The sequence below is a fragment of the Aspergillus uvarum genome, assembly GCF_003184745.1.
Source record: "Aspergillus uvarum CBS 121591 unplaced genomic scaffold BO82scaffold_35, whole genome shotgun sequence".
NCBI lineage: Eukaryota > Fungi > Ascomycota > Eurotiomycetes > Eurotiales > Aspergillaceae > Aspergillus > Aspergillus uvarum.
In genome coordinates, this window is record NW_020291332.1 from 285706 (window position 1) to 299189 (window position 13484).

The 13484-nt window shown below is 55.6% G+C and overlaps 5 protein-coding genes across 5 annotated transcripts; 2 read left to right on the forward strand and 3 right to left on the reverse strand.

The window, feature by feature from the left end:
* Positions 1-243: 243 nt before the first annotated feature.
* On the reverse strand, positions 244-3886 carry BO82DRAFT_417373 (putative DNA excision repair protein (Rad26L); the record flags this gene model as incomplete). Its single annotated transcript, XM_025640020.1, has 2 exons — positions 244-3690; positions 3732-3886. 2 exons carry the CDS (start codon positions 3884-3886, stop codon positions 654-656), a joined length of 3192 nt encoding a protein of 1063 aa, XP_025490868.1. The 3' UTR covers positions 244-653.
* A 207-nt stretch (positions 3887-4093) lies between these two features.
* On the forward strand, positions 4094-5755 carry BO82DRAFT_312656 (exosome non-catalytic core subunit SKI6). The gene is made up of 2 exons (XM_025632448.1): positions 4094-4687; positions 4767-5755. Exons 1-2 carry the CDS (start codon positions 4389-4391, stop codon positions 5275-5277), a joined length of 810 nt encoding a protein of 269 aa, XP_025490869.1. The 5' UTR covers positions 4094-4388; the 3' UTR covers positions 5278-5755.
* Positions 5756-5888: 133 nt separating this feature from the next.
* On the forward strand, positions 5889-6723 carry BO82DRAFT_285960 (high-affinity Cu transporter CTR3; the record flags this gene model as incomplete). The annotated part of the gene is made up of 4 exons (XM_025631522.1): positions 5889-5933; positions 6000-6030; positions 6112-6604; positions 6687-6723. 4 exons carry the CDS (start codon positions 5889-5891, stop codon positions 6721-6723), a joined length of 606 nt encoding a protein of 201 aa, XP_025490870.1.
* A 1321-nt stretch (positions 6724-8044) lies between these two features.
* cyp4 (peptidyl-prolyl cis-trans isomerase) lies at positions 8045-9060 on the reverse strand (the record flags this gene model as incomplete). Its single annotated transcript, XM_025631529.1, has 4 exons — positions 8045-8231; positions 8292-8398; positions 8467-8636; positions 8865-9060. The coding sequence occupies 4 exons, from the start codon at positions 9058-9060 to the stop codon at positions 8045-8047; spliced, it is 660 nt and encodes a 219-aa protein (XP_025490871.1).
* Positions 9061-10176: 1116 nt separating this feature from the next.
* On the reverse strand, positions 10177-13312 carry BO82DRAFT_106666 (putative cell polarity protein). Its single transcript, XM_025629766.1, has 3 exons — positions 11837-13312; positions 10675-11784; positions 10177-10617 (listed from the first exon to the last, which is right to left on the reverse strand). Exons 1-3 carry the CDS (start codon positions 13103-13105, stop codon positions 10216-10218), a joined length of 2781 nt encoding a protein of 926 aa, XP_025490872.1. The 5' UTR covers positions 13106-13312; the 3' UTR covers positions 10177-10215.
* Between the last annotated feature and the right edge of the window lie 172 nt (positions 13313-13484).

Genomic DNA, 13484 nt, shown 5'->3' on the forward strand with positions numbered 1-13484 from the left:
CAAGGGATTGCTCGCACAGCGATGGGACATAGGAGGGAACGGGTAGGGCAAGTCGGTTGTTGTGGATATGCCTTCCAAAAAGACCTGCACAACAGCCTATAATTATGGTTCAACACCGGCTTGCAGGACGAGCTTACTACCGTTTCGGCGTCATACTATACTGGATACCCGATTGATTTTATAGTACGGAACATGCGATTCAAAAAAAGTTTCAACAAGAGATTTGGGAGAGGGGGGGGGGAAGGGAAAGGGGGAAAGGGAACATAAGGTCAGCCACTCTGATGTAGATACATACCCATGTTTCGTACACATTGGGAGGAAAGGCCGATGAGGGGAAGGAGCAGCGACCATTTTTCCTTTTTATTGTTATTTTCTTCAGCCTTAACCATAGACTTCAGCCCACTGAATGATAATATAATATTTCAATTTGCAAGATCGTACCTCATGTAACGTATCGGATGAAAGAAGGGGTATCGTTTGTTTGTTGCCATATATTGCATATCCTGACCGATAATGCAGTCCAATCCAATAAATCCGAATCGTGGAAATAGTGTCGCCAAATATGCGCCCTTACTGATATCAAACCGAGAATGATTCAAGAATGGCGGAAGGAACCCAATCGCCAGCTAGTGTAACATAAATCCCAAACCAGTTCAACCTCCTCTCCCTCCTACATCTCCACCACCACCACCACCATCACCCTCCGCCTTGACCTCCTTCTTCTCCTCCACCTGCACCTCAGCAAAAAGCTCCTCCCTCCGCTCCGCATACCACCGCTCCAAACACGCCCGCCGCTCCGCTTGCGTCATCCCCTCCACCACCAACGCGAACTCAGTCGCATTTGCGAACCCGAACCGCCTGGCCATACTACAGAACTGCCGCTTCCGGACCCCCTGCGGCGGGTGGAACTTATACTTGATGGGTGGCTGCGAGGACAGTAGGAGCTGCGACTGGGACTGCGAGTTGCGAGTGGTTGCGGCAGCACCGAAGACCCGCTTGTCGAGGGCGCGGTGGTCATCAGCGGTGAGCTGGGCGCGGCGGCTGAGGCGTTCCTCGATCTTGGAGGGGCCGATGACTTCGTTGTTGAGGTGGGTGTATTCGACGCCGGCGTTGGCGAGGATAGCTTGGATTGGGTCGTGGCGGGGTGGGGTGGTGGTTTGATTTGAGTGGTGGGCGGTGCGGGTTGATGAAGAGGTTGACGTCTCGCCGCGGATCATGGCGGCGAGGTTGTTCATGACGGCGTCGGTGGTGGTGTCTTCGTGGGTGGCGGGTTGGGGTTTATGACTGAGGGGATCGTCGGGGTCCTCCTCCTTCGCCATCGAGGTTAGGTCGATGTCCATGACTTGGACGCCAGCGCGGCTTTCGGCAACGTTGGTCTTGTTGACGATCTCGCGGAGGACGATGTTGTCGGTGCGGTAGGCGAAGAGATTGTCCATGCCGAAGATCTCGCCCTTCTTGTCCTTGTTTTCCTGCACGCCAGTGAAGTAGCGGCGCTCCGAGCTGGCGTTGTAGCCGATGTTAGCCTGCTGCTGCTTGTAGATCTGGCGGGCGTAGACGATCTCCTCGATGGTGCCGACGGAGATGAGGCGGAAGACCTCGACGTCGCGCGACTGGCCGATGCGGTAGGCGCGGTCCTGCGCCTGCAGGTCGTGCGAGGGGTTCCAGTTGGGGTCGACGATCACCACCTTGTTGGCCGAGGTGATGTTGAGCCCCACGCCGCCGGAGCGCGTCGAGATCAGGAAGACGAACTGCCGCGCGTCCGAGTTGAACTCGTCCACCACCTTCGTGCGGTCCTCGTAGCTCATCGACCCGTCCAGGTAGCTGACGTTGTAGCTGGTGTAGTGGAAGAGCATCTGCAGCATTTTAAGGAGGCGCACGCTGTGGCTGAACACCAGCACCTTGTCGCCGTTGGCGTGCCACCATTTCAGCAGCTGCCGCAGCACCTTCCACTTGCCGCAGAACTCCGGGTTGGCGAAGTTCACGATCGAGTCCCGCGAGCGGTACAGCTTCTCCCACTGCTCCGGCACCGCCAGCTCGAGCATCTCCCTGTCCTTCTCCTGTTTCTCCGCGGGATCGCCACCCTGGGGGATGAGGATGGCGAGGTGGTTGCTGAGCTTCTGGAGCACGGCGATGGCTGGGAACACGTAGCTCTGCCATTTCGCGCCAGAAGGCAGGAGCTGGTGGCAGCACCAGCCGGATTTCCTCCCCGACCCGCAGTCACAGGGATCGGTGGACGTCTTGATGTATGTGACGATCTCGCTCTCCAAGATGTTCTCGTAGGCCGCGGCCTGCGTCTCGGTAAGCGGGCAGAAGACGACCCGGTCGACTTTCTTGGGTAACTGGTCAGCGATCAGAGTCTTCATGCGCCGGAGGAAGAACTGCGGCAGGAGATTCTCGACAAGCTTTTTGGCTGTTGTGCGGGCCTTGCGGAGCTCGTACACAGTGGCATCGTGCGACTGCCCGAGCTTGAGAGGCTCAGAGATCGTCTTCTTCCAGACGGTCACCGGGCCCAGTTTGCCCGGATTGCACCAGTTCAGGAGCGTCCAAAGCTCCTCGTATTTGTTCTGAATCGCGGTGCCCGTGAGGCCGATCCGACAGAGCGCGTTAATCATATTCATCGCTTTGGTCGTTTCCGACTTGCGCTCCTTGATGATATGGCACTCGTCCGCAATGACGCAATCCCAATCCACCATGTTGACAGCATCTTTGTTGTGCAGGTAGGTGCTGTATGTGGTGACCAGGATCTCAATTCGCCCGGACCTTGCAGCTTGGAGCGCAAGCTCTTTACTGTCGCCGTGGTAGGTATCGACCGACCACCAGCCCCAGCGGGCCAGCTCCGAGATCCAATTCTTGATCAAGGTCCCCGGGCAGACGATCAGCGTCCGCGGATACCAGCAGTCTTGCCCGCTGCGGCGCATCTTTCTCATGCGCTTCGCATCTCTTTCATCCCCCGTCTTCCCGTAGGCTGCCGTAAGGAAGGCAATCACCTGCACGGTCTTCCCTAGGCCCATATCGTCACCGAGGATTCCGCCCTTTTGGTACACGAACAACTCATGTAAAAAGGCAGCGCCGTCCACTTGATATTGACGCAGCCACTGCGCGATGGGGGCGGGGATCAGCCCCAGCGAGTAAGGCAACGTGATATCCTTGTAGTGATTACACGGCCTCAGATGTTGAAAGGCCGGCTTCTCCTGCAGGATTTCGAGCCGCTCGTCGTCCGAGAATTCGACCTGGTCGTAGCTGGGAGGCAACTTCAGGCCTGACGCCTTGAGATGTTCCGCCCGGCGGTCGAACTGCACTCGACGCCTCTGCAAGTAGTCGGGGAGGGTGTATTCCATCAGCTCATCCTCGGAGGAATACTCGGCGCCATACTCTTTTAGCGGCCGCCGCGGCTTGGCTCGTGCATTCGATTTCGGGAGTCGGCCAACGAAGGCGTTGATGACGGGAGATTCGAGCTTGAGAGGCTTGGTGGCGTTGCTCTTCCGCGCGCTGGTGGACTGCCGCTTGCGTTTGAGGGACTTCCGGTTCTTAAACTCCTCGTAGGCGGCCGCGCCCTCGTTGAATGAGGACGATGCATTGTCGCTGTCGCTGTCGCCGGCAATGTCCAAGACGGCGATGGGGGTTTTGGTTTCAGGAGGCGAGGACCGCTGCTTGATAGGTGTGCGGGTGCTCGTCGAGGGACGCGGTGTTCTATCGCCTGGGGTCGAGAGTGGACCTGCATTCACATTCACAAGATGAGCGAGACGCCAGCTTGACGATTCAGAACAGAATGCGGAGACATACGAGGGAAAGCAGGGCGGGCGGAGGGACGTGGGGTGTCAAGGTCATCGTCATCTGTGCCAATTGTAGTGGCATCCGAGTCCCCTGGCTCCCATCCTGAGCCCATGTTGAGGCTGACTGCCAGATGGATGAGTTGTTACCGACATGAAAATGCAGGTTGAAAGAAAGGTGAGTGGTTGGAGATGCGGAGACACAAGACGGCGGAGGATGGCAGCGCCCAGTGGGCTGGCCGGCTTCCCGATTGGGCAACGAGCTGATCAAACCCAGAATAATTCGGCGCCGAAAAGTCAACCTCCGCAACCTCAACTTCAATCCCTTCGCCATTTCTCCCTCCATTACTCTACGCGCGCGCTTGAACATCACCCTCTTCGACCTACTCTTTGAAGGAACGTCATCTTTGGACGGTCATCACCTCAGTTTCTCTAATCCCAACTGTGCCGCCCCGTCGCAGCAACAAAAGTCGAATTGCACGTTTGGTGCGGGGAGCAAAATCGGACTCTCGCAAGTCGCCCTTTCTCCATCTCTCTCTCTCTCCGCCGTCGCAACCCACACAGGAAACTCGACGCCATTGAGCACACACACACACACACACACACATCCAAAGCAAAATGCCTCTCGACACGTCTACGACATACCCGCTCACCAAACTACGCCTGGATGGCCGACGCTGGAACGAGCTGCGGCTCCTTCAAGCGCAGATCTCCACCAACCCCGCCAGTTCCGGCTCGTCATACCTGGCCATGGGCAACACGGCAATCATCTGCTCGGTCCACGGGCCCGCGGAGGGCCGTCGCGGGGATGCCTCTGGCGGCTCGGCGGGCTCGTCCGGGGCGGTCGTGGAGGTGGACGTGAACGTCGCCGGGTTCGCGGGGGTGGATCGGAAACGCCGTGCGGGTGGAAGTGACAAGTAAGGGAATCCCATCCCTACGAGGAACATAATGGCTACCAGGACACTGCTAACCCTGATCTCTTTTCTATCTGTGTAGACAATCCTCCCGCATCGGGACCATCCTCCGCTCCGCCTTCCAGTCACACCTGCACACCTACCTCTACCCGCACAGCACGATCAGCATCCACGTCTCGGTGCTGTCGGCGGACGGCTCCCTGCTGGCGGCGGCCGTCAACGCGTGCACGCTGGCGCTCGTCGACGCCGGCATCCCCATGCCGGGGCTGCTGTGCGCCTGCACGGCCGGCATGAGCGGCAGCGCGTCCACGCCCCGCGACCCCACCAACGACTTCCTGGACCCCCTGCTGGATCTGTCCCTGCCGGAGGAGCAGGAGCTGCCGTTCCTGACGGTGGGGACGACGACGACGGTGCCGGTCGGCGAGGCGGCGATGATCCACGATGACGAGGACGAGATGAAGGTGTCGATGTTGACGATGGACTCCAAGGTGCATTGCTCGTATGTGGAGACCATGCTGGCGGTGGGCATTGACGGGTGCAAGCAGATCCGGGAGATTCTGGAGGGGGTGATTAAGAAGTCGGCTCGTCGGTGATTGTTTATTTTTTTTTTTCGGTGTTTGGTTGCAATGAAAAAGCATGGCAGGCGAAATATTTGTGTATATACCCCGTGAAACGAATGCCATGGGCGGTGTTAGGCGTGGATTTCTGGAAGTTCTCAGTACGCTTTCTTTCGACATTGCAAATTCCTTTCATTAGGTCGACGTGAACGGTCGTGGTCTGAGAGGGCCCGGGGGGTGGGGAGTGCATAAATCTGCTCAATTCTGCGCGCGCTGCATCTTCCCCATTGGCCGGGTCAGGGGGGGTATGGCTCGCTAGCGAGTGGGCATCGTGGTGCCAAAGTCTTGGAATCTGCGCAGGATGAGCGAGTTTTCTTTTGCCATGCTTGATGGATCAGACGATGGGTTTGGGCTGCGGTGAGCTGGTTGAGGTTATCCTATTGTATCGATGCAGGGTGAAGCTGGCTATATCAACCTCCAGACCCCTGCTGTGTCCAGAACATTGATCACCAAGAAAGATCATCATCTCCATCTCTATACTCAGATAATCCATCTCCAACATGGATATGCCCACATCCACCACCATGAACATGGCCATGACCATGGCAACCACCAGCGCCGCCATGGGCACCAGCACCGCATCCTCCATGTCCATGGACATGGACATGGGCACAGGCAGCTGCCAGATCTCCGTAATCACCCCCCTCCCATCTCCTCCACCCAACAAGATTCCCCGTCAATACTAAAGAAGGAACCAGATGCTCTGGAACTGGACCACTATCGACGCATGTACGCCATCCCCAATCCCAACGCAACGCAACCCTAACCAAGACCACCCTCTAACCCAACCACCCCCCTTGGGGGGAAAAGGCTTCCTCTCCAAATCCTGGCACATAACCACCAAAAGCATGTTCGCCGGCTCCTGCCTCGGCACCATCTGCCTCGTGGTGTGCCTCGAGTTCCTGCGCCGCGTCGGGCGCGAGTACGATGCTTTCCTCGTCCGGCGGGCCCGGTTGCGGTATCAGTTTCTCTCAACCCTTGATCCTTCAGAGGGGGAGATGCCCTTAGCGCCGGCTGCTTCAACTTCTCGGTGCAAGAACGCAGTCCCAGCAGCAGCAGCAGCAGCAGCAGCAGCTACTGTAGGAACAAGCACGGCAACAGCAGCACCATCCTTCCGCCCAACCCTCCCCGAGCAACTCGTCCGCGCAACCCTGCACATGCTGCAGTTCGCCGTGGCGTACTTCGTCATGCTGCTGGCGATGTATTTCAACGGGTATATCATCATCTGCATCATCCTCGGGGCGTTTCTGGGGGCGTTTGTGTTTTCGTGGGAGGTGATGGGGGAGGGGGTGGGGGTGGTGGGGTAGGTTTCTTCTTCTGTTTCTCTTGTTCTTTGCTTCGGGTTTCTCCGATCGATGGCTGACATGGTATCTGTCTGTGTTCAGAAACGATGCTACCGCCGTGACGAAGTGCTGTGGTTAGACATCCTGTACTTCGACCCTCGTGGGGTTGGTCTTGATATACTGGGACTGGAGATGGTCAGGGAGACTAAGTCTACGATGCAGTTGCATCGAGCCGCGTTCGAACTACAGGACGAAAAGAGCTGATGTGAGCTACGCAGAACCATGGAGAGGGAGATACAGTATACATGGACGGTGGAACAGAGGATGAGCTGCATACCGTATTGCATGATCCAGAAGTATCCTGCTATCGTCACTACGGCTCCATCCACAACCAACACAGATTTCTACTCTCTCATCAATCTACTGAGTACACCGTAGAGTAAAGTAGGGTAAGATTTCAGAAATAACAGAACAACCCAATTGTCCACTACAGTCCAGCCCAGTCCAGTCCAGTCCAATCAACGCCCGAACCCGTCAATCCCGTCAACTGGAATGACCGCACATAACCCAAACAAAGCAGATAATCAACACGGGGGATAATTGTGCTGAACAAACCAATCCACAACCCTACAATGCACATTTCGAGCTCATTTCCCCTCAAACCCCAGAAGAAAAAAAAAAAGAATTCGACAAGATCTAAAAGCTAGTCAGAAAGGCACGTATCAAGCATTGAGCCACCGCACAACTAATCACGATTTATTCATCTGGACATAGCAACCTCAGAGACAAATCTCCGTCCAACACCTCCACGATCAGGTCAACAACTGTAAAGCACTGCACCAAGAATTATACGCTGATATGCCGGAAATCTAATGCACCGCACAAGGCAAGAATGCAATGCAGCTGGCCTTGCAGACGGATGTACAGTTGCAACTTGCACTTGCAGGTCACTGGGTGTCGGAACCAAACGGCAATCGCCTCCGGGCATCAGTCAGAGCCAAAAGTTACCCCGCTATCCCAAGCGGGGTTGGTTTGCCACCTCTCGACCGAAATGTTCAGCTTGGTTGCCCTCCCTCAGCTCAGCCCGCGGTTCTGATTTCATCATGGCGTAACACCCGGACTCTAGTTCGAACTCAGCAGTAGGTAGTTGTGAGGGATGACGAGTCGCATTGGGGCTGCATAGTAGTCGTCAATATATCGACTCCATGCTTTATGCATGCAGGCAAATAGTCGTCGTCTTACGTGCAGCTACTACATTCGCGTCTGACAACCAGGGACGGAACATATGCAGAGTTCAATATGGACACTCTAGATTACAGCATACCAGAAAGAAAAAAGCGGGAAGCAACTAGATGAGAGAGAAAGAAAAAGAGAAAGAGTCCTATTGGTCCACCTTACTCATTCTTCTTTCCCCCACTCCGTATCACATATTTTTGGCTCGTTAAATGGCTAAAAACTGCTTACAACTCACCGCTGTTGACGATCTTGGGCTTGACGGCGGAGCGGACAGCGCCGGAGCTGCTGCCGATGGCCTCGAGCTCCTTGACGACCTGCATGGACTCGGCGTCAGCAACCTCGCCGAAGACGACGTGCTTGCCATCGAGCCACGAGGTGACAACGGTGGTGATGAAGAACTGGGAGCCGTTGCTGTTGATTTGGAGGTTAGCGGGGGCTGCGCCTTGGGGCTCCTGGAAGAAAAGAACTTACGTGTGGGGACCAGCGTTGGCCATGGAGAGGAGACCGGGGCGGTTGTGCTTGTAGATGAAGTTCTCATCGGCGAACTTCTCGCCGTAGATGGAGCGACCACCAGTACCCTGGATGATGAGCATGTCAGTCAAAATTCTGATTCCTGGTCAACCAGCGGGCAGTGGAAGAAACTTACGTTGTGGCGGGTGAAGTCACCACCCTGGAGCATGAACTGGGGGATGATACGGTGGAAGGTAGAGCCCTTGTAGCCCTGACCCTCGGGACGCGTGCAGAGCTCACGGAAGTTGCGAGCAGTCTTGGGGACGTCCTTCTCGTAGAGGTTGAAGTTGATGCGGCCAACCTTGGCTGGAGAGTCGAAGAAAAAAAAATCATGTCAGCCAGAGATTCTCTTGCCATTGGCAGACTCTATTGGAAGTAAGAGAGAGACGAAGCATGTCCTGACCTCCTCTCACCCCGTCACAGATTGCAAAAGAGGGGTAAGAAAAGGCTGCTCCTCTCCCTCGCCAGGCAACAGCAGTAGCCAGAGCTGGAGAGGCAAAAAAATCGAAAAAGAGAATCAAAGGCAAGACTTACGGGCGCTGGTGCCCACAGGGGCGTACTCGACGTCGAAGAAGGCCTTAGTGTTTCCAGACATGGCTGCGGATGTTTGATGGAAAGAACGAAGAGAGAGGAAAGAAGGGGAGTTGCAATTGGGGATGGAGAAGAGGGGACGAGAAGCGAAGGACGAGCAAGGTGGGGTTATTGTTGACCTCAGGCTTCGGGAGAACATTGTTGCTGGAGGGGCAGTTCGCACTATACCGCTTCAGGGTCAGCTTCGTTGCACTTCGTCCCGCCACAGCCACCAGCTGTGCAGTCTTCCCGCTTGGTCATTCGTGGAGCCTCAGGCTGCCAACCAGGCTAGCAGGCTAACAGGGCGAGCAGGTCAGCAGCCCCCAAACTGCCGCTGTCGGACCTCTTCCATCCACTTCCATGGAGAGAGAGACACGCGCGCCTCATCATCAAATCCCGTCCTCTAAAGCAGCATTCACAACCAATTGGGGTCGGGCAGAACAGGAATGGAGGTGCACTTACAGGAATTCAAGCTTACAAGATGATTAAAGATGTGTGCAATGGCTGCTGGTGTGGAGAGGAAAGGGAAATCAAGCTCAAGGGGAAGACATCGGACCGGCGAAGAAAATATTCCAGCCAGCTCCCCAAAAGAGTATGGCCGCGGATTAAGTAATACCACTTCAGCTCAGCTTAAGACCGGAGCTCCCCAGCATTATTTTCGCCCCGGAATCCCTCGGGAGACCACAGCAGCCACGTGATTAGCCACCTCGACTATACGTTGTGATGTAGCAGTACTGAATTGTGGTACCATTGTTATTGACGACTCTGGACACAAGACTATTCAAATCTAGAAACATAATGCAAAGAGAAGAATTGAAAGGCTGACCGCTGCATCAACAACTGATCAGCCGTTCCTGTGCATATCAAAGCACAGCTAAGCCCACAAAAGGGCTATCGAAGGTGAAGAAAAAGGTCACATCGCTAATAGAGGAAAGTGTACATGGAGCGATGATAGGGAAAACAGCGAAAAAAGGGTAGGGGTTGAAGGGCAAGAGATCTCTCACCCCACACCGAGAACGAAAGTAAAAGAAGTCGTAAAAGCTCCTCCAGGTATCAACGTCTCATTCCGCATGGTTACTCATTGTCATGCACAATATATGCAGAAAGATACCGCCATGATTGGCAATAAAAGTATCATCGCTTGCGTGGTGGCAAACAGACGACCAAGAAAAGTCGGGGAAATATGTAGGAGAAGTGAAGAAATAAGGTACAACATGTCTTGCCATAGACATGAATAAGAAGTGGCGGGTAGAACTGTCGAACATTGAACGAGAACAACATTCAAAGCCAACCCGAGCTCATTGGATCGGCCGTACTACCGGAAGTCATCTTCATCATCATCCAGTTCATGAGGATCTAGCTGATGAACAAGCTCTTTGGTCTCCCGAGCGATCTCAAAGGCAATGGGCGGAAGCTTATTGGTGAGTGCGCGGAGCTCGGCGAAATCAGAGACCCCTTCGCCCTCGGCGGCGGTGCCTGTCAGCCGGTCCCGGTGCTGTTCCAAGGTCTGAATAATGGAGCCGGCACGTTGACGCAACGTGGGATTGACTTCAGGACCACTGATGTAGTGCTGCGTGGAGGAGTTTACCTGTGACACCACGGAGGAAATGGCAGAGATGTGGGTGCTAATGGTGTTGAGGCCTTGTTCAGAGCGAATGCTAGCAACAAGAGCCTGGATCGACTGGACGAGTCCGTCCGTTTGATCCTCGAGGTAGTACTATATTCCAGGTTAGCATTAGCTTACAGGGACGCCCAAAAGAGTGGATGCACCCACCTTGAGTTCATGGAGCTCGTGGTCCACAGACTTTACAGGATACATTGTATGCATGCCTGCATTCATACCGGGCGAGGCAACTTCGTGCTCAGCAGGAGCGCTCATGGCACTGTAAACGGAATCGTTGCGGCTGAGCCGACTTTGGCTGAGCGCCACACTGAAGTAGTCGGGGGACTTCATCTGTGCAACTTGCGCTTCGTCGTCCTCGTCATCGTTCAATTCATCTGCCGGGGTAGGCCGAATCTTCACGACGCGGATCAGCCCAATGACTGCAGATGACAAGTGCGAAGCTGCAGCATCCAGGAGAGAAAGCGGAGAGAGTCCACCGGAGCTGGCGAAATTCTTGGTCGCAGTGATCATGTTGTTTGCGGTAGCAGATACTTTGCGGGTGGCCTTGGCACTCAGCGCGGAGAGCTCCTCGTTGCTATCTTTGCGCAGCTCCACATCGTGCAGGATGTGGCGCACAGCAACAACGACCGCTTTGATCTGCTGCATGACCAGCTGATGATCATCCTCCCGCGCAATGCGCAGCAGTTCGTCGATGGAGATCTGGAATTTGGTCACATGCACATCCATGACGAAGCCCGTCTCCTGGATGAACTCGTTGTCCTTCACGACGCTCGCGGCATCTGCGCGCAATTCCGGCATGCCGATGGACGAGGTACGCTGTCGTAATTGAGTCTTCGCTTTGGCGTACCGTGCCTTCCATTGTTTTACCTCCTCTTCCAGTCGATGGACCTCTGTCGTCAGCCGCTCTTCCTGCTCCCACTTGGTATGACTCTGCTCCGATAAGGCCCTCATCTCCACGAGGAACCCTGCTGCCTCCCGCCTGACTTCTTCGGTCACATTTTGTTGCTCTTGCAGCTCCGCCTGCAGGCTTTGGTGCTTGATTTCAAGGTTACTGAATTTGGCCTGCAACTCAGCATCACCCGTGCTCTGCCGCGAAACCTGATCGATCTGACTGCGTAATTCCATCTCGATATCCTGCTGTTCAGTCCGGACCTTCTCGAGTTCTTGCTGCAGGGAGTGATTCAGGTCTTCGGCCTGCGTTATTTTGCTCTCCAAGTCCGACTTGATATCCTCCCACTCTTGGCGTTCTGCGACACTGATCTATTCCACCCGGTTAGCTAGGATGCATTTTGACCGCAGCAAACCCACATACCTGTGATTGGTCTTGTTCTTCCTGGTATCTTGAAAGCTCCTCGTCTTTTGTTTTGACCAACTCTTCCAGCACGCCCAATTTGCTCTGGTCTTCCTCGTAATTCGAGAGTTCCTGATCCCTCAATTTGAGCAGCTCCTCTAACTTGGTCACCTTTTCTTGGAGGAAGGAAACCTGCGACTGGGTCTCTGCCAGCATTTTGCGGTCACCATCTCCTAAAGTTGTCCCGGTCCCTCTCCTACTGTTGAGAACCACATCCAGGGCAAACGCATCACTGCGCGCATCGTAGTCGTCTTCCGTCCCCGCCGCGTCGTCATCATCCTCTACCATGGTACTTTTATTGGGAACAATTGTGTTGCTCTGGAACGACTTCGCCGTGGGGCCATCTCCGTTCATGCTAGGCGGCGGGCCTCCCAAGGAACCCTGACGTGGGGGATAACGCATAGGACTCGGCGGCGGCATCGCACCGGGCGGATACCGCGGGGGTCCCCGGTTCTGTGAATTGCGGCCCCCGGGGCCCGGCGGAGGAAACCCATTGGGCGGAAAGCCGGTGGGAGTGGGAGGAGGGCGCCCGCGAAAGCTCGGGGCGGGACTGACGGCGCGACTGGCATCTCGAGCTGGAAACTGCGGAAATCGACGCTCGAGCTCCGTGTATACATCCGTCGCAAGATCTCTGAAGCGTTGGTGTTGCAGCGAGGCTAGCTTCTTCCGTGCCTGGTTGCGCTTCTCGTGGAACTCCTTTCGCGGGGTAAGGAACGGAGGGATATCGGGACGAGGGGGCCGGGAGGGCGAGGGCATTGCCTGCTGTCGTCGGAGTAGTTCATCGTAGACATCCGTACTGAGCTCGTGGAACTGGGTGGGCGAGAGTCGCAACAGCTTGTCGCGAGCTTTGTTCGATTTGCTATTTATGCGATCTTCCCGATACGGGCCTTGGAGAAATCGGCGCAGAGCGACGTAATGTTGGCCCAGGACCTCCTCCAGCCGCTTCTGCCGCTTAGAGCGGTCGGGCAAGGTCCCATCGCTCGATCGCGCGGCCACGGAGCTCGGCGGAGACGGGTTGCCAGCATCGCTCACGGGGCCCGAGGAGCCTGTCGGAATCCCCTCCACCGTCGACGAGCCACTGGGGACGCCTGATGTTGGGGGTGTCGCGAGATTGCTGCGTGTCGAAAAGGTCGGGGAAAAGGGCGGGTCGGTTTTATTGTATTGGTTGATCCCGGACCAGTCACTCCCATCCACGGAGACAGGCGACATGGTCCCTGAGTGACCGTTCATAGATAAAAGAGATGTTGGTCACTGAGGCGGCTCGAGCAGACCGGGGGTGCAACTAAGCATGCGAGGATGTGCGACGGGCGGAAGTGCGGCACCCGGGCCATCGACCAGGCTCGACGGAGGGCTTGGTAGATGGGTGGAGTTGTAGGAAGATATCGCTTGTTGCTATCGGCCAGACTCAAAGAGAAAAACCTTGACGCAGAGACCAGTTTTGTCACTTTTGAGGGGGTGGTAAGAAGAAGAATTCAGCAGCGACAATAGGAGACTCAGTGAAGACACGCCGGTACGGGGGGGGGGAAAGTAGTTTCTCGGCCAAGTCGGCACGGGCACCAATAATGGAGAAGAAACCAGCAGCAAGATGAAGTAAACAATGCGAACAGGA

Coding starts and splice junctions, on each gene's coding strand:
- BO82DRAFT_312656 (XM_025632448.1), top strand. CDS start 4,389: ATGCCTCTCGACACGTCTACGACATACCCGCTCACCAAACTACGCCTG. Junction 4,688..4,766: donor CGTGCGGGTGGAAGTGACAA/GTAAGGGAATCC, acceptor CTATCTGTGTAG/ACAATCCTCCCGCATCGGGA.
- BO82DRAFT_106666 (XM_025629766.1), bottom strand. CDS start 13,105: ATGAACGGTCACTCAGGGACCATGTCGCCTGTCTCCGTGGATGGGAGT. Junction 11,785..11,836: donor AAGAACAAGACCAATCACAG/GTATGTGGGTTT, acceptor CGGGTGGAATAG/ATCAGTGTCGCAGAACGCCA. Junction 10,618..10,674: donor ACGAGCTCCATGAACTCAAG/GTGGGTGCATCC, acceptor CCTGGAATATAG/TACTACCTCGAGGATCAAAC.